Genomic DNA, 22,240 nt, shown 5'->3' on the forward strand with positions numbered 1-22,240 from the left:
CTGAAACAACCATTGTAAACAACTCCTCTTCGGCCTTCCTCGCTGTTTCTTCGGGTGTACCCCAAGGTTCTGTGCTTGGTCCTCTTATATTTATAAATGACCTCCCGCACTCCATCTCATCCTGCATCAGGCTCTTCGCCGACGACTGAGTATTATACCGTGCTATTAAATCCCGTTCAGATCAAATAACCCTTCAGCAAGACCTTGCGTCAATTTCCAACTGGTGTTCCTTTTGGCGTCTTCCCTTAAATGCTTCCAAGTGCTGCCATGTTCCATTTTCTCGCTCTAGGTCCCCCCTCACCTATCAATACCACATTGACGAGTCGGTTGTCAACACTTCTGATAACTACAGGGATTTAGGACTTCATTTCTCATCAAATCTTTCCTGAACTGATCACGTTCATGCCATTTTAAGGGATGCAAATCGTAAACTTGGCTTGATACGTCGTAGCCTTAGGCCTGCTCCCCCGGACGTCAAACGTCTTTCTTACCTAACCCTAATTAGACCCAAATTAGAGTATGCCTGCAGCATATGGGATCCCTACCACTCAACTCTTACGGATCTTCTCGAGTCCATTCAAAATCGTGCAACCCGTTTTATTTTGTCCAACTATTCATATCCGTCTAGTATTACCTTGTTAAAGTCATCCATCGATCTTCCCTCTCTCGCACTCCGTAGAAGATACTTTTGTTTGTGTCTCTTTCACAAGTTTTACTTCAATCAAGCCATCCGACCCTCTTTCATTGCACCAGCACACTACGTCTCCGAGCGGACTGATCACACATGCAAAGTTGAGCATATCCATTGTCGTTCATCCCAGTTTCGCCATTTCTTCTTTCCACATGCTATTGACATTTGGAATGACCTTCCCCAATCCATCGCCACCATCTCTGATGTTTCTGCATTTCGTAGACAGTTGTGTTCCTTTTTTGGATTATAAAGTGTGTCTCATTTACTTGTATTATTTTGTTTGTGTGTTACTGAACATATGTAACCTCGCGTGCTAGTATATTATAGTATATATAATATTATAATATAATATATATTTATAGTTCTTGTTGTATTATTCCTTCACACACCCCTCATGTAACGCCCCTCGCGTGCATTTGAGGTATTCGCATAAATAAAAAAAATATTGAGATCAAAGGCTTGTGATCTGTCACTTGGAGGAAGCTCTTCCGCTACAAAATCTCGGAGAACTTCCTTACGCCGAATATAATGCTCAGAGCGTCTGAAAGTACCCTTGTTCAGTCTGACAGTGTCCTTTGTGACACTGTCTGTCGGTATATAACAAGCAACATCGGTCTGTGCTGTGCACCAGCCAGGTGGCAACTGGCAGACACGTTTATTGCGTCGTCGTCATCTTGATGGCGTCCACAGAGGGCGCTACAGGGCTCCCCCATCTAGAGTGTCGTGCGGCTGGAGACGGTCAGAAGAAAGGGACCATGTCACAGTCTTTCCGGCTGTGTAGGCCTCGGGCTTCAGTGTGGCTGAAGGAATGGGAAGTTCACAGTACGTGTTAGAGGGAATGACGGTGGAGGCGTACGCTGGCTTCACGTGATCCAGGGCTATCGTGTCGTGCTCGCAACTAAGGCTGACGATGACTGGGAGCGAAAGTGCACCAGGTACGGTCCGGAATAGTGTGGCGTAAGGGGTGTCTTGGCGCTGTCGGTCCTGATGAACAGTGCGAAGCGTGCTTGAGGTCCTGGCTGACGAAAACGGTGTGCCGTGTCGGCAAGCGCGGCAAACCCAGGACGATGGACCGGAACAAGTCATGGAGCTTGTAGATCTACGCGGCTCGGCGGTGCGATGATGGGGCTCAGCGGGCCTCGATGTGAGAAAATCACGTGGGAGGCGAAGCGGACACCGTACACGGAACCATGGCTAAGGTATTCGTTTTTGGAGGCTGTGATGCCCAGTAATGCGAAGCGAAGTGTTGGTTCCAGTGGGCGGGGTCAGTGCGGCCAGTGAGTGTCGCCTTTAGCTGACGGTGTAGTCGCTCGACTAGCCCATTCGCCATAGGGTGGTAAGCAGTCGTGTGGATGTGGCGGGTTCCGAGCAGCTGCGTAAGAGCCGTGGAGGAAGGGCACTGACACTGTCGGTGGTCACGATAGAGGAGCATCCAAACCGCGCGCTGCAGGATGCGAAAAAAGCCTCTGTGAGTGATTGGGCGCTGATGTTGGTCAGCGGCACTGCTTCGAGGTATCTCGTAAATCGCTCTTCACAGGTTAGGATGTACCGGTATCCTTAAGATGGTGGGAGGGGCCGACGATGTCCACATGGACATCATCCAACTGGGCGCAAAGTGGCAGAAACAGCTGAAGTGGCGTTCGAGTATGGCGACCAACATTCTCGCGCTGACAAGGGATGCAGGTCTTCACCCAGCGCTAAACATCCGTGTTCATGCACGGCCAGGCGTAACGCTGTGTCAGAAGCTTTTAGGTATCGCGCATGCAGGAATGGGAAACGCCGCGCGTCGAGTCTGTTAGACAGGGACCAGTGAACAGTACTGTTCTGTTCGCTGGCTGCGGACCGAGTGGTTGAAGCCGAATTGGCAGGCGCGCGCATTCGGTCAGTCAGCCGTTTATTTCGTCCTCTTTAGAGGCAAAAACAAAACAAACCAAGTGTCAGCTGGGTTGAACATCGTCAACCAACATACTCCCCCTCAAACCGACTGACAGGACGTTACAAGAAGCACTAGTAATATCCGAAAAAACCGAAAAGCACGGAAGGAAAAACGGAAGAGTTTGCGAGGTAATATTCATGTGAGGTGAAGCCCGAAACCCTGGGCGCAGAAGGCATTTTTGGCGCGCAGTACAGGTTTAGTGAGGGAGTCGGCGATCATGACGTCGGTTGGGATGAATGACAAACTGAACTGCTTGCTCTCGATCTCGTTCCGGGCGTAGAGGTACTTCAACTGTATGTGCTTGGTCCTCTGGTGATATACGGGATTCTCTGCCAGTTTGATTGCGAACTGATTGTCGCAGAAAAGTTGCATCTCTCCGCCGCAGTACCTTTGAAGGGCCAGTTCGCCTAAGAACATCTTCAACCACTTCCCTTCTTTCATACACTCCGTTAGAGCGAGATATTCGGCTTCGCAAGTAGAAAGCGCGACGACCTGCTGCCGAGTAGGCTTCCAACTGACAGCCCCTTGGGATAGAGTAAAGACGTATCCGCTCCTGGGCCCATACCCCTTGATAGACAGGGACCAGTGAACCGTACTGTTCTGTTCGCTGACTGCGGACCGAGTGGTTGAAGCCGAATGGGCAGGCGCGCGCATTCGGTCAGTCAGCCGTTTATTTCGTCCTCTTTAGAGGCAAAAACGAAACCAACCAAGTCTAGTCCAACCAACCAACAGAGTCGAAGATGGCCCGGCTCAAATTTACAAGAACGAACGGTTGATTAACGCATGTGCTGGTATAACAAAAGTCGTCGACAGTCTTCTGTGTGGCAGGAATGGGGACCTCGCGCAGCACTAGTGACGTGTCTAGTGTGGATAAAAGTTGTCTCAGTTCGGAGTCGGCAACTTGTGCCTGGCGCAGAAATGGAATCGGTGCGCGGTAGGGCCTCCGCAGCATTGTTGTCCACACCGTACACATGACGTATATACGTCGTAAATTGGGAAATGTTTGCGAGCTGCCGGACTTCGCGGCGACTTGCCGGCGAAGTAGTCGGTGCGGTTGGTACGAAACAGGAATGCGAGGGGCTTATGATCCGAAAACATGGTATGTGCGGACTTCCAGGAAGTATCGAAAATGACGGACTGCTGCATATGTGGCCAAAAGCCCTCGGCCACAGACGCTGTATCGAGTTTGCGTGTCGTTTAGGCGGTGGGAAAAGAACGCTACAGGGTGCCAGGCGCCGTGCATATGCTGCTGCAAAGCTGCGCCGACAGCGGTGCTAGATGCCATGACGCGACTTGGAGCGTCTTGGGGTGGACTAGCATAGCAAAGTCCGCGAGGGCCTGCTTGATATCTGCGAAGGCACCGTCAGCAGACTGCGACCAAGGGACGCTGGATGACGGCTTTGGGTTGTTGCGGAGCATGTCCGTGTGTGGCTGAATGGTGGCGGCACATTAGCAATAAACCGATGGTGAAAGTTCATCAAGCCACGAAAGCGACTAAGTTGAGGAATCGTCGTTGGCTTGGGAAAATCAGTCATGGCCTTCACTTTAGTTCAAGAGGGCAGATTCCTTCGGAGGACACGTGATGCCAGAGGAACTCGAGCTCCGAAACTCCAAAAGTGCACTTCTTGGTGTTTACCACCAAACCATACTCCTGGAGACGGCTGAAAAGCTGTTGGAGGTGCTTCTCATGCTGTTGGTCGGAGGAGATGAAGCTGAAGACATCTATGTAGGCGACTACGAAGTCGAGGCCTCGGACAACTTCGCAAATAAAACGTTGAAACGTTTGAGCGGCATTTCTTAGTCAGAAATGCATTCGCACATACTCAAACGACCCAAGAGACGTTATAGTCGCAGTCTTGGGGTATGTATTTAGGCTAGACTGGGACTTGGTGGTACGCGTTTGCTGGATAAATCTTTGAAAACGTGGTGGCACAGGCAAGGCGTTATGCGAAGCCATGGAGGTGCCGAAGAGGGTATCTGTCGGGATTGTTCGTGCATTAAGGGCGCGGCAATCGACGCAGCGCCGCCAGTCGTTCGGCTCCTTTTTGGGCGTCATATGCAGCGGCGAAGCTCAGCTGCTAGATGACGGATGAATGATCCCCACCTCCAACATATGGTCAGACTCCCGACGAGCAATGGAAAGGCGTTCGCCAGATAATCGTCGAGAGATCGCCGTGCTGGGATGGCCTGAAGTGTCAATGCGGTGCGTAACATGATGCGAGGCTGGCGCCGAAAGGTTGCACGGCTTGATAAGCTCGGGAAAGGATGTCAAGACTTTCTCGGTAGCGCGAAGCGAGAATGAACGCGCATATGCCGGTTTGGTTGATCGGCGAGATGCCAGCGCCGGTGGTTATTTCTGTGACGTCTTTCAACCTTCGTTGCCTAATGCAGACCTCGAGATGAAAATTATGTAAAAAGTCGGCTCCAATGATAGCCCGGTCGACTTCCACCACAACGAAGAGCCAACGAAACGTCCTGCGCAATCCGATGTCCAAGGTTCGGATGATATGTTCAGATCGTATATTTGTTCGCAGCTTCAAGAAAGGGTGTGAGGCATCGAGGAGTTTTACGGTCGGAAGGCGTCGCCGGTATAACGCTCACCTGTGCCCCTGTATCAATAGGGAAACGCTGACACAAGAAACAGCACAGAGAAAGGACGTGAGTAGACAAAGATGCATAATGTGAGAATGAGAATATGCATGCTTCACGTGTTCTCAGTATCCTCTAATTGCTGCTGTTGGGATAAAAATCCCTACAGACTCAAGAAAAAAAAGTAGGACAGACGACACAGAAAAACGGACACAACAACATGATTGGGACTGTGTTGTGCTGTATATTTGTGTGTGTGTGTCTCTGGTTCTGCATTTTTGTGAACGTGTGCCATGTTGCCGTCACCCTTGCCCTCTTCTCACAAAAAGAGCCTCAAACATAAAAAAAGTAGGTTGTGAGAGGAACATAAACACTGCTTGGATTGCTAACCTGTCTGTCACAAGACAGGTGAAAAGATTGTTAAATTAAAATTTAATAATACAAAACTGAGGCTGAAGTACATAGGTCCAATAGAAAGGAGAGTAAAGATTGGAATAACATGTAATGTAAAGCACTGAACTGTTGACATTCTCCTGATGTGTATGATATCGTGCTCTGTTTAACCCACGGCCTATATGTTGTCAAACATTGTAACTTCTTGCATTCAACATCAATGTGCTCTGATTATTCCATCTAAGTGACTAGTTTGTCTGCCGTGCACACCTCCACATCGAGTACAATGACGTGTTCGTTACGCACAATGCTTTGCTACCTTTCTGTGTCGCTGAGGACTTCGTTCAACTGTTTCCGTGGCCTGCATAACATTGCTTGTCGATCCTTTAATAGACGAAGACGTTATGAGGGGCATGCAAGGGTTAACTCGAGAGGAGGCTTGAGTGAAAGCTTGAGACCGGCGAAGAGCCTTTTCTCACCTCCGGTTCGCAGACCGAACGATCACGTAACATGGCGCCTTAAGTCACTAAAATGCAGGATTCACTCGACCTCCTTATCTCCGCCATGTAGGTAGTCCTTTCTGACCTCCCTTTGTGAAACTGATAACGTAGTAGGTTGTCCGAAGACTGGGGATCGAAGTGACGTTAGAGGTTCGCTTGAATTTGTTCTTATCTCAGTTGGTCCATTGGTCAGTTGGTCTACAAACAAGCCAAGAAGTACCTCCTTGAACTGTACAGAGAGGTGCTAATGTAACCGTAACCGTCTCACCATCCGTACCTGCGTTTCCGTTCTTGTTAGTCTTCAACGTAGCCGTGTGAGAACCTTGCAGTTGAAGAACGTTGCCTGCTTGTGTGGAAAGCCTTCAGTTGGCCAAGCCGAGCCATGACGCAACTTGCGGGAACGTTCTAAGGAGCTTAACCATCGCAACTGATGTAATCGTCGCCAACGAGGTCATTTGAGAGTATTCATATCGAAACACATAGAAGGTGTGCGCCCGCTGCCGGCCCATACACATATTGAGCCCGGAAGGAAGTGTACAAAAAATGAACAAGAAGGAGCAGTGGGCGTGCCACCTACACACAGCAGAAGTCTGTCTTGGCAGTCTGTCCCAATTTGTTGTGATTTCCTGTTCTAACGAACATGTGGGCTTGTACCGATTCTCTATAGAAAAAGCCAGGAGAGTCAGAATCTAACGGAACATTCTTATTGCCGCAGTGACCGGGTAATTGCGGTAAATGGCTTGTGGTTCGCATAGAGAACCAACTATTTCGCAGAGATATAATGGCAATGCTTAAAAATCATTGCATGGGGATCCGTCTGCTTGTGGGGTTAATGTCCTTCGGCGCATGTCAATAGCGAATTTTAGTATACCGTTGATAAGGTTATCGTGCCTATCGGAACCAATCGCAGTGCATGACTCATAATCTTATCCACTGAATGGTTCTGGTTGATACGATTCGACGCAAACGACGTCACCAACGGTCTGCTAGAACTCTCTATTGTCTGCCAAACTTGGACTAATGACTTATCCTTGCCATTAATATTGTGATATATAACCGCACCAATGCCTATCGAAGGTGCATTATCCTCCAAGTAGACGGTCTTACTGGGGCCCAAGTGTGTAGGCGAGACATATCGCTTTATCCTGAACCACTTTAGCACATACAAGTGAAAGGGAATCTCATAATTCTTCAAAAAAATAATGAAAGCTGTGCAGAGACTCGAAAATGTCTTCATAGTACTCTTCACTATCCCCAGTACCGAACAAGTGAACGCCCAGAGCTCGGTCACGTTTTCGGGCGCTGGCATTGTTCTGGACTGAATAAGTTCGGGAAGGAACTCTCCCATTCCATGTTTAAATGCAATATAGTTTCAGTTTTGATCGTTTGTTACTTTTATTGAAACAATTTATGCTCGGGACTTTGTCCTGCAGTCGATGAACAACGTCTTAGTTTACATTTACGAAGTAGATTCTAGAATCATAAGCGTGGTGGAGTCGCAGAACCGGCTTTGGATTCGGATTGGTAAAATTGTGAGTTCATCCTACTTCTAGTCTTTACCTGTCGACCTCCATATAACGCCTGAGAAGTTTCCCTTCTACGCACGCGTTCGCTATGTACCAACTAGAAACCAACTGTACAGCTTTCCTTTGTGCAACTACAGGATCATCCCACAATGGAATATTTCTCGTGTTCCCGGATATCGCCACGTGGCACTTTAGTGACATGTGTGGATGTGTGGGTGTTCGTGTTGGGGGGGACGAAGCTCTCTTTCTGCCTTGAGAAAGGCTTCGGCGATACGTAAGGCATTATTGATAGCAACTGCACTTCTTGAATAAAGCGAGCTCTGAGTTGTTGATCCTGTAATGAAAGCCGTGGAGCAAGGAACGTGGCCAGAATCTTCTTTTTGTATTCACATAATGTAATCCCGGACCGATGCATGCAAGGACGTTGACGTTTCGTCTTTCACGTTTTACACGTTTTCTTAATGCCCGGTCACGTCTCTTGCAAATATTCAATGGGACTTCTTTCATCAGTTGCGGACGAATCAATGAGCGTAGAACCTTGACACTCTGTGCTCCCTAAAATCGCTACCAATTTTCCACTGGAGAACTGGCGTGATTCCCAAAATGAATGAGACACACGTGAATGCATCTCTTCCGGCTAAAGGCCAAATGTCCGTTGCACGAAGAGCCTCGAACTTCCAGCATATGCTTGCACGGACTGTGTAGCACACGAACGTCTGCAATAGCAGATGAAGCTAGGAACTTCGACTGGGAACTCAACCGCAATTGACTCATCGTCACAATTGCAGAGGAACTGTATATTCATTCAGGTGACGTTATTCGCAGTGCGGTTCCAAACTCGAAATCTCAGTCGTTCTGACTCGTGTCAGATGTGGATGTTCAGCATTACTCCGCTTTTAGTCTTTGTCATCTAACTCATCATGTAAATCTGTTATCCTAGATCATCTCGTCGCTCATACTTTTGATAGCTTTTATCTAGCACACTGACTTGTTATCGTCATCCTCCTCTCTCTCATCCTCATCTCTCACACACTCACCATAGTTATGGCGCTCTTTAGCTTTTGCCGCCTTTGTGCCACTAAACCCATAATCTCTCTCTCGCTCTCTCTCTCTTAAAGTGCTCGGATTGGGAACGCGCATGACTCAGTATGGCCGGTTAGCCCCACTACACTCGTTATACGCCTTTAGACACAAAACTCGATAACACGATGGCAAAAAGTGAATGAACTGAAAAATTACTACTTGGCAATAGAAATTGATATCGATTAGCTGCAATCCGTTCCATCCAATTTTATAATGCATCAATGAACTCATACGAAATTTCAATCAAACACCTAATTCACTTCCGGCCATGAAACATCCTAATATCTGCCTAAGAACGAATCCTGCACCAATGGCGGAAGAGTACAAATGTTGTGCCCCCCCCCCCCCCCCCCGACGTTGGCCCCACACAGTTCCGATTGAATCCATTTCACGATGCGCACTGAACCTTCATCTCGGCCGTGCCCAATGCGCTGTATATTTTACAGGCCTCGCATAGCAACGCTTGCATCGTTGTGCTTGCACCTGACAAGAAAGATATTTCAACTTTGTTATAGCCATTAACAACATTTTTCCGAGACGGGCCCCACGCTGTATAGAAAACATATTTTCCGGTGGATATTCAGCACTCTGCCCTCTTGACATGCAAAATATGCGACATGACAAACAAATCGGAGATAGAGTAACGCGTAAATATGAGCAGAGTGCCAGTGATGATTTTATATTCAATTACAGCTACGAGGGGTCCCCTGACCGACGAAGAGCTGACTAAACTAGCAGAAACGCGTCCCATCACAGTCCTCTTCGTCGGTGATCGCAGCTACAGCACCATATCGAAGGAACAATTCATGATATATACGCAGAGCCAGCTTAATCTGGTAAGTGTGAAATAGATGCACGTACTGCGTTGCTTATGGCGGGAATGTGTAGAGAGAATGTATGTTTCTGACATTGTGGGAGAGGTTATCTTCATGATAGAGCTTGCTGTGAAAGCTCTGGACCTCTGTCTTTTTCTGTTTTAAGCAAATGGATACGAGATACTTGATTGAGTCCGCTTCGTAGGGTTCACCGGTCCCCAAACTCAACAAAATCGCTTTGTCCCGAGTTCATGAACTAGGACACATCCTACTTGTTGATTGATTGTCCTACTTGTCCTACCATTTCAGAGAAAAAAAAGCTTGACTTGATCACGATGATGATGATTGTGATGATGGTGATTACCCTAGATGCACCAAGGCATACGATACCAGCCAAATACGCGCCCCCAGACTGTGCAAAAAAAAAAAAAGAAAGAACACCAGAGCACCTAACGTCAGGTGTAGAAGGAATGCGTCTACTCTACCGGGTGTTTCACGTAGGTTTCTCCGCTGAATAATTCGTAAACAGGTGGCACCAAAGACGACCTTTCTTTTTTTTTTAAAGATCCTTGCGACATCGGTCGTGAACTGAGTAGTGAGCGGCTCATTTGCATACCCTGACTAATAAAGTACACATCCCAATTTTTCAATTTTACTTCACAGAACCTACGGTATATCTGTTTTATGTATGTGTGTCTGTGTGTATGTCGGTATGTCTGTTTTCAGCGAGAAAAATTCCAAGGGAAAAAAAAAAAAACTCATCGGAGCTTAGTGATCCTATCCGTTTCGGTCTACATATTTCCTGCGCGGAGAAGTGCACCAATGTGCTATTTCAATCAGCTATCCGGCTGTGAATGTCGTGTTGATCTGATCAGTTCATAACAAGGGCACGACGCAAGATTAGGAACAGCAGCAAAATCAGCTTTGGTATGCTGGGCGTTCGTTATGGAAGTGACGTGTTCGGTCTCTTTTTTTTTTTTGGAATATATATTTTTCGCTGAAGGTGCCGACATGTAAACACTGGTCTTGAAAGCGTGCAAAGTAAACTTAAAAATTAGGATGTTTGCCTAAGTAGTGAGCGTATGCATATGTCCCGCTCACGACTCTTTTTTCTAGACTCTGAAATTTCTTCGATGGCCCCATCTCTTTACGAACTGACCAGCCTGGGGTCCTTCGTGAAACACCCGGTAGATGCCACACTACAAGAATGTTGTCTACTCTACACCCTTTCTCCTGTAGAGCGATATATGTGCAACTGACTTCCCGCTGTCTTAATGATCGGCTTCGTGACCATAAACGAAGCGATAAATGCAGGATCTCCGATGTCTACATTCATCGTCTAAGTTGCCGGTGATGTAGACAAACGCGAGTAGTGTTTGCCGTGAGATCACTGACAAAAAAAAAAAAGGGGGGGGAAAAAAGAATGGTTTTCCGCATAGCCTTGGCGATTGTGTCGACGGCAGGTTGTGTCAGCGATACCTCTGTGGTCTTCTTCCTACTTCAACTCTTCGGCAATAACTGTACCTTAACGGAAGCGAAAAACAAAACCGTGAAACAACCTTGTGGGGCTCGCAGTTTTCTTCCGCGTTTTATTATTTCTAACCGTTGAATGAATCATGTATCAGGCGTCATATTATCTTCTAAAGAGCTGTCTATGAGACTTCCTCTCCCCGCTCCATATCTCTTGATCTCATATATTTTTCCCTATTGAACTAAAAGTTGTTTTTGAGCCTTCGTATGTCTGATGTTTTCATGCGTTGACCTTCAACACCATCCTCTCGGTTCTCTGAGAAATACTTCTACTTCTAACCAGTCGTGCCCTTAGTACGTTGCTAACAAACGGTGGGGAGTCACTCAGAACGCTTAAGGAAAAAGCGTGAACCATATGTGTCCCGAAGGAACTACGCCAATATGGTCAGTCACGTGACGAGCCTCCAACTGGTTAATTTGTCGTGGTATTGGTGGTTCAAATTTACTCAGCGTGCCGCTTACGCATAGGAGGGAAAACGCAAGAAAGCTGCCCTGACATCTTCCACAACCATCGTACAGGTCAGCACCGAGACAACCACACTCAGGATCTCACCACTGATGAGCAAATTAGAATGGTGCAAGCAAGCTGTTGTACTGTAGAATGTGATAACATTTCCTTGAGTTTGGGAAACGTACCGTACGAAGAGGACAACACAAGACTCGAAGATTCCAAGAGTCTCATGTTCTGCTCTTCGCATTGTGTGTTCCTCAAACTCAAAATGCCACCTCTATCGCACCGCTGCTTAGCTTAGACAAATATGACATGCAGTGATATTAGAATGAGGCGTCCTTTTCATAAATTTCCGAAAGCGTGTTTTTAGTGAAACGCCTCAGACGAGAATCGATGTGTTGATACTACGAGGAACTTGAGGAACGAGCCATAAACTCATCGGAGCTGTATTGGTGACCCACCACAAATAAATTCTGTACCTTACTGTACAGGGATTCGGTGCAGGCAAGCTTGTTCATGAAGTCGACCGAGAACCAGGGGTACTGAAAGATGACATACACACGTTCTCGGTGTGTCACGTTTCTCTATCTGTGCTTCTTGCTTTTCATATCCAAAGCTTGGTGAAACTTCTGCCCTGGATAAGGACAGCTGTCCCGCTGACACAATCGTGTCAGCCGTTGAATGTTCCATTGGCAGAGCAGGTGCAAAACATTCGCTCCTAAGAACAATGGTTTATGATTCGGCAATTTCCTTGGGGCAAAGCCGGCGGAACGCGAAAGAAGGGAAGAGGCATGCGCCCGATGAGTAATGCCTTGGCCAGACGGAATGATATAATGTCACTTTGAACAAATGACACTTGCACTTAGTGTCATTCGTCTGCAGCCATAAGGCATGTTTTAGTGACACTAGGCAAAATGTACACCAACGATTTAGTGAGTTCCCCAAACTCTCTTAGCTTCTTTTCGGCTGACCGAGTGTGTAGCCTCGACGGCACGCTCTGTGGCACAGGTAAAAGTATTGAGAAAAAGTGAGAGGCACCGACATCGCAATATTTGAAACCAGTATTTTCCAAATCATGCTTACCTTTGTACATTGTGACATTGTGCCGAAAAAGCATGTCATCGCTCGCGTTAACCGCATATCAGAACCTCGCAGAGTCTGGCGGCGGTCGTTTTTGTTGTGGTATGTGTTCGAATTGTGATGTCATGTGATGTGTTCAAAGTGTTAGTGTTCGAAGAACATTTGCAGAAGCTGCCTTCTAAATATATAAAAAAATACATTCTGAGGAAGGTATTGTGGTGCAAGCCTAAAACCTTTGCCGCCGTTTATTGTCATCTATCGTAATTACCGTCATTGCTTAACCGACACTTATGCCGTGTAGCACGCATGTAGTGAAAGTGATATTTGCTTGGTTCGAGTACACTTCACGAAATTGGCACTAAATCATCCCATGTGGTAGCGGTTTAAGGCCGGTAATGTTTGTGGTTTTTATTTTTCGCTCCTGCGTCCTGATGTGTGAATTTCCAGTGTTGGAACTCCACCTGCTCAGAGCAAACCGGAGAAAGCATGTGCTACGCACAGAGGGCGCATCGCACACTCAACGACTGCTAGCATTCCATAGACGAAGCAAACTTCTTCCACACCTCCGTGTCCGTTCACTCAACCCCAGTATTGTACTAAACAACATGGCAGCGCGCCAAACAGCACACAAGGAACAGGGACATGGAGAAGCGGAAAAGGGCACACGCTCGATTAAGTTTTATTTCCCAGTAGCATAGCCAGGGAACGAAAAAAAGAAAAGAAAAGGAGACCCACAAAACAACAGGAAAGAGAGCAACAGCGACACCTCAATACCCTCTCAAAGAACGCAAGCTGTATATTTGATAGAGCGATGGAAGCTTGACTGATACAAGTGTTATCTACGGCCTTTACAATCGCATGAGCCTCTATAATCTCTCTTACCAGGGCCTTGCCAGTAACCCCCAACCGGTTGGCCCCAACCTGGGGCCGACCGAACGGCAAGCGCATGCTCTTTTAATCTATCATTCACTCACCTTCCCAGCGGGCTAATATAGGATCATCCACACGGCAGTGGTATCTTATACATTACTCCTGTTCTGCGCTCAACAAAATCCCCTGCATGCTTCTTCCTGCGACACCGGCTATTAGCCTAGGAGTTAAAAACCCGACACAGTCTATGAAGCCCATATTAGCCTACACCACTGACACATCATACTTCTGACTAATCTTCTTAGGGTAGGAAGCTCTCACTCACGTTGTTCTCTATGTTGTTCTGTCTATGCTCTCACTATGTTGTTCCAGCCTCAGAACATCAGTTTGTCATGTTCACTCTCACTCACACAATTCAAAAATTCAAGAGCGTCACCCGAACGAGACACATCGTTGTATTTGTCCCTTCTATGTTGTTCCAGCCTCAGAACATCAGTTCTCTCATATTCAACATTTGCCGCTTGCGTCGATCCCGTCGTATGAATGTGTGTGTGAGTGAGCAAAAATGTACGAGTGTAAGGAGGATGAGTGAGAGAGAGTGGCTGGTTTGTCCCTTCAGATGACGCACCCTGAAAGTCGCTGGGGAGGCGTGTTAGCTTAGCTAATTGGTAGAGCCTTGGACTGGTAATCCAGAAGATGTGGGTTCGAGTTCTACAGCTGGCTAACCTTTTCAGTGACTTTCAGTGACTTTCTCTCTGCATTCACATTCAAGAGCCCCATCTCTTAGAATGCAAATGCATGCAAAAGGGATATTCACAAAGTGGCTCACAAAAGTTTAAAAAACGTGCTCATGTTTTTTGTCGTACTAGAATATGAATTACAAATATGACTACTGTTAATGTGGCAATCATCTTTTGTCATCACATACTGCACAACTCAAACTACAAGTATGTTTAATAGCACCAGCTTTATGAAATTGTACATGCAGGGTATACCATTTAGATCTGGGTTATAAACTGTCTTAAAAATTTCTCCAATGATGTTATAGTCTGAATATTCGCATACGGCTATGAATGAACATGAACTGTATTGGACTAAGTTGCTTATAAACACAAGCTGTCCCTATACTAAGTAATGTACTAATTTCGTAAAGATGAACGAAATGAGGGAAATTATGGCAAGACGTACCTCTACCTAGTATCTTTGGTATGTAAAGCCTGCAGTAGTTACTGTGGGAAAGGCTTGGCGTATCCTATTCACTGAACAGGCTTGTATAACCATTCTGGTAACCACTTGGTAGCACGAGGATTAAATTTATCAGAGGAATGATTAAATCCCAAGGTATAAGGATTAAAAGTGGCGGCCTAAGGATTCAATCCAACGAAACAATGATAAAAGTGGCGGCATGACGATTAAATTCCGCGGTATGAGGATTAAATACTACGGGAAAACCTGTTGTATCTTTGGGATTTAAAACCTGTAGTAGTTTCTATGGGAAAGGCTTGGACTATCCTATTCACCGCACAGGCTGGTGTAACCATTCTTTTTTTTTTTTCAAGTTTGTGCCACACCCATCTCACAAACTGTTGGTATGCAGTGTATCTGTATTTCCTGTATGATACGACACAAGCTTTGAAAAAAGCTAACGCTAGTAGGACGGCGAGTATTATTTCAGCTGTACTCTTTCTGAATAAGTGACGAACAATGACGAAAAGTTCAGAATAACTATTTTCTATTGAAACCCACCAGCATACGTGTGCAAGACACACGCTTCTTACTTGTGAATAAGAGCGCTCATAGGTTCGTGCTGCCCTCGAAGTTCTAAATATGCTACTTTGACGACGGCTGCTTCCAGCATAAGCACTCGGCCTATTTCGCCATTATTATGCATGAAAGACACCGGCACCTTAAGAAGACGGCGCAGTCAAACAGGAAATTTGCACAAACTGTTCATGTGCTATGCTGAATACCGAGTCATCATGATGAATGCTGAAAGCCCATCACCAGTCTGTTGGTTGTTGTCTACGTTGTCCGATGCGTATGGAACTTCCTCTTCATCCTGAAGTAGATTCGTCGCTCAACATTTCAAGAGCAAGGCTTTCGAACTCTGCTTCACGTAGCAGCACTTCCTCTCAGTTGCTGGGTATCTGAAAAGCCGCCTTGTTGACTCCGCGGTGCTTTCTCCTTCGACGTCCATGTTGAAAAAAGCACCCAGCATTGCGCAAACCACCCGAACTTCCGGTGTGGACTTTCCGCCAATAAACTTCGCGGGAGTTTTGCGTCATACACTAGGGAAAACCGATGCATAAGAACTAGACTTTTGCGTTGATCGCACCAGTTGAGGGTTGCAATCGAAACCGTTCGCGGCACCGCAGAGACGAAACGTTTCAATTGTAAATTGGAGGCACCATGTAGGTTCGTTATCCTTACCAACAAAACATTTTCCAGGTTCTTGTCAGAGACCCTTTAAGAAGCTTCATTGTTGCTTTTCAATTGTGTGCTTTACAGAAAGTTGCTGAGAGAGAGCCCGCAGCTACCCATATTTGCAGAGGAAAATTCTTCATTCGCGATAAACGTTGCAACGTTACGAGATCTCTGCTCACAAACTGAAAACAGAGCCATTACGGCATACGTCCTTCTAGTACGACCGTTGAGTTGACATGCAAAAGACCGAAAGTTGACATGCACGGCACTGGCGCATGTCTCCATCGCAGACGTCGTCTGCATTATATCAGGAAGACGTCGAATATCAAACGGGTGACTTTGTTTTTTAATTCCGTGTAAGCGCCGCGAAGCAATTTTGGCTATGAGCGGCGTACAGATGTGGACAGGTGAACAGGGGACAACATAAAGACGTTCGGGGACAGGGGAGTTAGTATGCGTCCTGGCCAACATTCGTCTGGAAAGTCTCCGGAAAACCTCGGGAAAATCTCAACAGCAGGCGGAAGGATTCGAACCAACCACCTCCCAGTCAAAAACGGGTGGCTGACAATTCTATTCATGCATCCCTTTATCTATTCATCTATGTGTGAATCTATTCATGTCCCTTGTGTGCTGTTTGGATGTCACTGCAATGTAGACATGCGGCACGGTGCTGTTCCCTGAAGATTTGTCCCAAGCTGCACAGCACTGTTTAAACCCCACCCAATGCCGTGGAAAGTTCATTGTCGCTCTGAATGGAACTTGCCATTACCCACACTATACGATGTTGTTTGAACTGTGTTTGTTTATTCTTGGACGAAGGTGATTATTTTCTGTAATTTGTACCGCTATGTAGTCTACAAATCACAAGTTCGACGCGTATGACAAAAACACTGCATAATATACGAATACACGGACACTGTCTATCTCTCTTCTTATGTTCCAGATGAATGCAGGTTTTGCAGAAAATAACATCAAGCTGAAGATGAAAGTTTACGACACCTATGTGGTACGATCTTATACTCGACTTCCAGACATGCATTAGCATCAGTGGGCATATTCATACAGGAGGTGCATACTCGTCCAACGTGCTGGCTTCAAACCAGGTTGAGGGCAAGGCAATTTCATAGCAGCAACACAGTATTGGAACATGTTTGCAAGGGTATCCTTGATATAGCGGTGTTCCGTGTTTGGAATTCAGCACTCATTAATGGGCAAAAATAAGGCCAGAACTTTGAAAAGCTACTTTCGTTTCCGGCTCCTCTTTCACTCCGAAAGAAAACCTTCCACCCAGTTTCAGACAATCCTTCTCTTGTGGTCTTCCTTTCGCACACACTAAAGGGCCGCATTTACAAAGGTTGCTGATGGGCTACATTTCGTTTCAAGTCTAGCCTTCGACACGCGATCGGTTTTCTTGTTTTACAGCACGGTCTTCTAGCTCCTTATTCGCTCAAGCAGGACCACTACGTTATCTGTTGTGACGTATTGGTGTTCCTGTTGCTACATTTGGCAGCATACACCGAGTGGATATAGCTTGGGTATCCTTACTACGTCAATGTTAACGCGTCATAGAAAGTCATAGAAAACGAAACACAATCGGCAATTATCTCTTTGCTAACAACTTCAGTCCCTAATTGTCCCTAATTGTTGGTCTGCCTCGGCCAAATCTCGTTGTTTAATTATCTCTTTCACATATCAATAAGCCCCCATGGTGCAACGCGTGCTTAATTCAGCACTGGGATTTCTTGCAACCGTCCGTTCTCAAACTCACGTAGTGCAACTCTAAAACGTTTTTAGGTTCAAAATGTTGGACGATAGCTTGTCTTTAGGACGCGGTTAGTAAAGTTATTCTCTGTACTCTCGCAGTCAGACGCACTACTGGAAGCACTCAAGATTCCTTTCGTCATGACGAACTCTGTTGAACTCTGCTTATGCTTTCCTGCGCAGGAAACCAGAAGCAGAGTTCAACACTATAACTAGGTAAAGAAGGCGAGCTTCTGACGAGAGTAGCTTTGTGGGTTCCTAAGAGAAAGGAACGAAAGCAGTGGAAGGAAAGTCTCATTCAAAAATTTGAGCCTAAGACACGGAGCGACCACAGTGGCGGCAGTGATGATGATAATTACTCTCATAGAAAGCCCCGGAATTTCATGACCTAGGGACACATGCATGACTTTGTTAACCGTCTGTATTTCCAGATGACTGAGGACCAGGACAGGACCCACCTCTTGGAAGTTCCTGGTAAACAGGTTCCGTCAATAGACGCAAAACAAGCCTGGGAGACACTTAACACAAAAGTTGTTGAATACCCTGGGAGCAACGAGTCCGACATCGTCCACGTATTCACGAGGTGGGTGTCGAGGGAAGAGCACACGACGCAAGATGCCTCTCCTAGATCGCAGACCACTTGCAAGAAAATTCATTGCAAGACGCTTCACGCCGAATGCAAGAGAATGTGTTTTTAGCATGAACAGTTGTCCAATGTTCAACGTGTCTACTACCTTGGTTTTCACCAAAGCTATCTTCGGTTTACAGTCAACCCTCGTTAATATGACCAAGGCCGTTCCCGCAGATTTTGGTCATAAAGCGAGTTGTCATATTAACGAGCAACATGGATGATGATCCACATAAGCCCTTCATAAAAGCCTGACTCCTAGTTTATTAAGACGCACACATTGCAGGCACGGTATTTCACTTATTTTAGCGACATAATTTATTAAGTATTTACAACCTTACACTTTATTTACAAGCTATTGACCAAAGAAATCCGCCAAAGCATCTGCTTAAAAAAACTATCATTGTACAGCTTCTCCGCCGACTCAGTTGAACGGGAAATAGCAAATACATTCAGGGCGTCCTTCTGTTGCTCGAAGAACCGAAGAGCCACTCCGAGCGCTTCACCTGCGTCCTTCACATTAACGGGTAGCAGCTCAGGTACCTCTTCGGAGCCCGGCTGTGATCTCCCTACGCTTACGCTTTACACCAGACATGCCGAACGTCCTTTCCATACCGATACGAGTCACATTACTGGCAAAGTGACCCTGGTTGACCGTCTTTTAACTCTTCTTGCTTGCACTAAAGATGGCAGTGAGTTACCTCAGAACTTGGGTCTTGAGTTCCGCATTCACCGTGCGTGCGTTTTCCCGCGGCCATTGAACTTTTGGGTCAGACGGATGACTCAGCCAGGGCTTGAAAACATTATTTTTTGGGGTTCAGTTCAAGTTGGGATTCAATGTTATCGGTTCGGTTCGGGTTCAGCGCAACCAAAATAACGATTCGAACCGGTTTACGTATGGTATGCAAAATCAGTACCACATGTGAGAGGTAACATGAGGTTCTGGCGATGATTTGATCGTCTTACACCCTTGCCTCTACGCTTCATAGCTAAAAAGAACCTTGCAGTTCTTATTCCGTTCTTGAGTTTTATAAACAACCATGCATTTTACAGAAGATCATCCTTTACGGTACCGAAAAGTGCTGGGAAATGGCGTACAGCATGCCATTGAACTCCAGTGCAAAGAGCTATCGCCAACTTCTAAAGAAAAAAGGTATCTTTTTTCGGCGTCTTGGTTGTGCCAGAGCGCGACGCTCTGTACCATGCTCTGGACCACGCGCCAACCTTTTTCCGTGGTCTGCGTTGTCTGCGTTGCTTGTGGGTGTAGCTGTCAATATTAAACGGTAGGTTAAAGTTGGCGCTGAATGAAAGGAAGCACCCGAGGCAACGATGCAAAGTGCACAAAAATGTCGAGTAAGAAAAATGCTCAGGCATTTCCTAAGCCTTTTGGAGGTGAGACCACAAGAGGTGCATGGACTTACCACTTCTTGGTTTATCAATTTGTTATATCCGCTCTATGAATTCGGCAAGATTCCGAGCGATGCAGGGAGCACTGGTGGGCGGCAGTCGAGTTGGAAGGTATAGGCGTTTTTACCTTCTGCCGAACCGGTTACCGCATAATATTTTTACAGTTCAGTCAGGGTTCGTTCAAGGGGAGAGAAAAAAATGTTTACAGTTCGGTTCGAGTTCGGTCCGACCAAAAATAACGTTTGTTTTTCAGGTTTTCGGTTATGGTTCATATCATTGCGGTTTCGACCCTTGGACTCAGCCAGTGGAGGACGGTCACAATAACGAGAAAAGAATACACGTGTTCTTCCCTGTTTGTCCCTGGGATGTTGGTCACTGTCGGATTATCGAGCTGTCATAATAACGAGGGGCCTCTACTGAGGTCATCTATTGGGAGCAAACCGTGCCCCAGAAAAATGGTCACAAAGTGAGGATGTCGCACAAACGGGTGTCATATTAACGAGGGTTGACTATATATGTTCAGCTGGTGTGCTGCTATCGTTGTGCTCTCAGTGCGAAAGTCAGTTAATGCTCACCAAAATGGTTCCATCGCAACTGAACATTTCTCGTTTTCAGCAAGGTTTTGCTACGCGAAAATCAGAACGTTGTATGGGGTAAGTATACAAGGCACAGCAAGTAATAAGGACAGCCTTGTGGAGCAAACAATGGGGCCAATATGTTACATGTAGGGTTTGCCGGCCTATAGTACGGCGACATGTTGGGCGTGCCGCAGGGAGGACTGCGGATAATTTCGACCACCCGGGGTTCCGCATTGTGCGTGAGGCAGTGTTACCTCCCCCATATTCCTGTCGTACTTGGCCGGGTTTGAACCCGATCTTGAGCTCAGTCAGCTAACACGTTAGCGACAACTACCGAGGAGGACAGCCCAATACTGAAATTCCGAAATTGGCCCTGATGCGAAAACTGTATAGGCTGACACGCTGTCGGTAACTAATTTGAACGGTTGTTGAATAGGGGTCCAAGCTACGTCGCATATTGTTGTCTATGGATGATCAGACCTCTTTCGGATGCTCGGTGGCGTATCCCCCCCCCCCCCCCCCTGTCGCTATCGCCTCCAGTTGACGTGGCGTCACCGGCGTATAGCGGCCGCAGGACGCCATGAAGCGTGTTAGTGGACGGATGATGAGCGAACGGCAAGAGACAGGCCTGTTTAGGTGCCTCTGGTTGACGATAAGGAATGCAGAAGCTCCTCGAACATTTATGCATCTTGCTTCTGAGAACATGATATAATCGATAGTCAACGTTTTCAGTGAAGGTGACGTTGTGCTGCTGCTTCGTACCTCCGGTTTGCGATTGTATGAATACAAGGATCATTCAAAATATTCTGAAAAAGTGCTAACAGAGCAAAACAGAATATGGACTGAAGCTTCCCTGCATGTAACCACCTGTGATGGAGTGGAGGAGTATTATGCACGTGAGTTTGGATGTTCTTGTACGTTTCGAGACGACGATGAAGAAAGAAATGCGAGGTGGCGCATGAGTGGCGTAGTGCTGGTAATTTAAGAAATCGTTGTATATCGGCTTGGTTTCTCCGGTATTGTGCCATATCAAGAACCCATCAAGGATAAGTGTAGCACCGGCGACGAGAGGGAAGGAAAATGGCGACCGACAATTCACAGATCTATGGAACAATTTCAAGGTTCAGACTGGGTTATATAGGAGGGACGACTGACCACCTCTTTTGAAGCAAACGTAATTGAAGATCCCGTGAAGAAACAGGCTCAGCTACTCAACAGATGTGGACCTAAAACGTTTGCAACAATCCGACCACTGTTCGCTCCACGACAGTTACACGCTGCAACCTACGAAGAGATTGTCGAGTCACTACGTAAGCACCACTGTGGTCCACAACCTTCCGAGGTGTTCCATGGACGCAGATTCCAAAAGCTAGATCAGCGACCTCATCAGTCGATCAACAGCTACGTTACAGCACTAAGGAGGCTGGTGGCAGACTAGCTTTGGCGCTGTAACCACTCCAGCAGCAACTGATAACACAGCATTGCCAACAGGACGTGCCGGTACTACCACGTCAGTGGGGATTGGGTCTACATGTACATTGTTGCCGCTTGATGCAATGCTGCGGGTTATATTTGCCTGCGGCACACTGGACGCCAATCTCCACTAGACTGTTTGGCAGTGCCAACCAAGGCCACAGCGGCAATCTTCTTGACATCAAGCTTCACCCAGATGCAACACCAATATTTTGCAGGGCAAGGCTGTTGCCCATTGAACTTCAGGATGCGGTACGTGCGGAGCTTCAATGCTTGGAACAACAAGGAATCTAGAGCTTGTGCAACATGCAGAGTGGACGACTCCTCTAGTGTGTGTACGAAAGAAGGACAACAGCATACGACAGTGTGGTGATTATCGCAGCACAGTTAACGCCGCATCGACGAAGGCTGCGTACCCGTTGCCGACTGCAAGTGAAGCCTTAGGTTAGCTGCTAGGAGGCACGCTATTCTAAACCCTAGACGTGGCTTAAGCCGACCAGCAATT

General features: G+C 46.7%; 2 protein-coding genes across 2 annotated transcripts in view; both read left to right on the top strand.

Annotated features, from left to right (window-relative positions):
* The window catches only part of LOC135376279 (uncharacterized), a 329,348-nt gene that overhangs the window by 132,528 nt on the left and 174,580 nt on the right, over nucleotides 1–22,240 (top strand). The window lies entirely within an intron of this gene.
* The window catches only part of LOC135376259 (uncharacterized), an 87,833-nt gene that overhangs the window by 8,649 nt on the left and 56,944 nt on the right, over nucleotides 1–22,240 (top strand). Inside the window, exons 5-8 of the mRNA XM_064608870.1 lie at nucleotides 9,412–9,554; nucleotides 16,832–16,894; nucleotides 18,081–18,232; nucleotides 20,300–20,337. Coding sequence (XP_064464940.1) covers nucleotides 9,412–9,554; nucleotides 16,832–16,894; nucleotides 18,081–18,232; nucleotides 20,300–20,337 — 396 coding nt within the window. The remainder of the gene's footprint in view (nucleotides 1–9,411; nucleotides 9,555–16,831; nucleotides 16,895–18,080; nucleotides 18,233–20,299; nucleotides 20,338–22,240) is intronic.

Source organism: Ornithodoros turicata, chromosome 1 (genome assembly GCF_037126465.1).
Source record: "Ornithodoros turicata isolate Travis chromosome 1, ASM3712646v1, whole genome shotgun sequence".
NCBI classification, from domain to species: Eukaryota; Metazoa; Arthropoda; class Arachnida; order Ixodida; family Argasidae; genus Ornithodoros; species Ornithodoros turicata.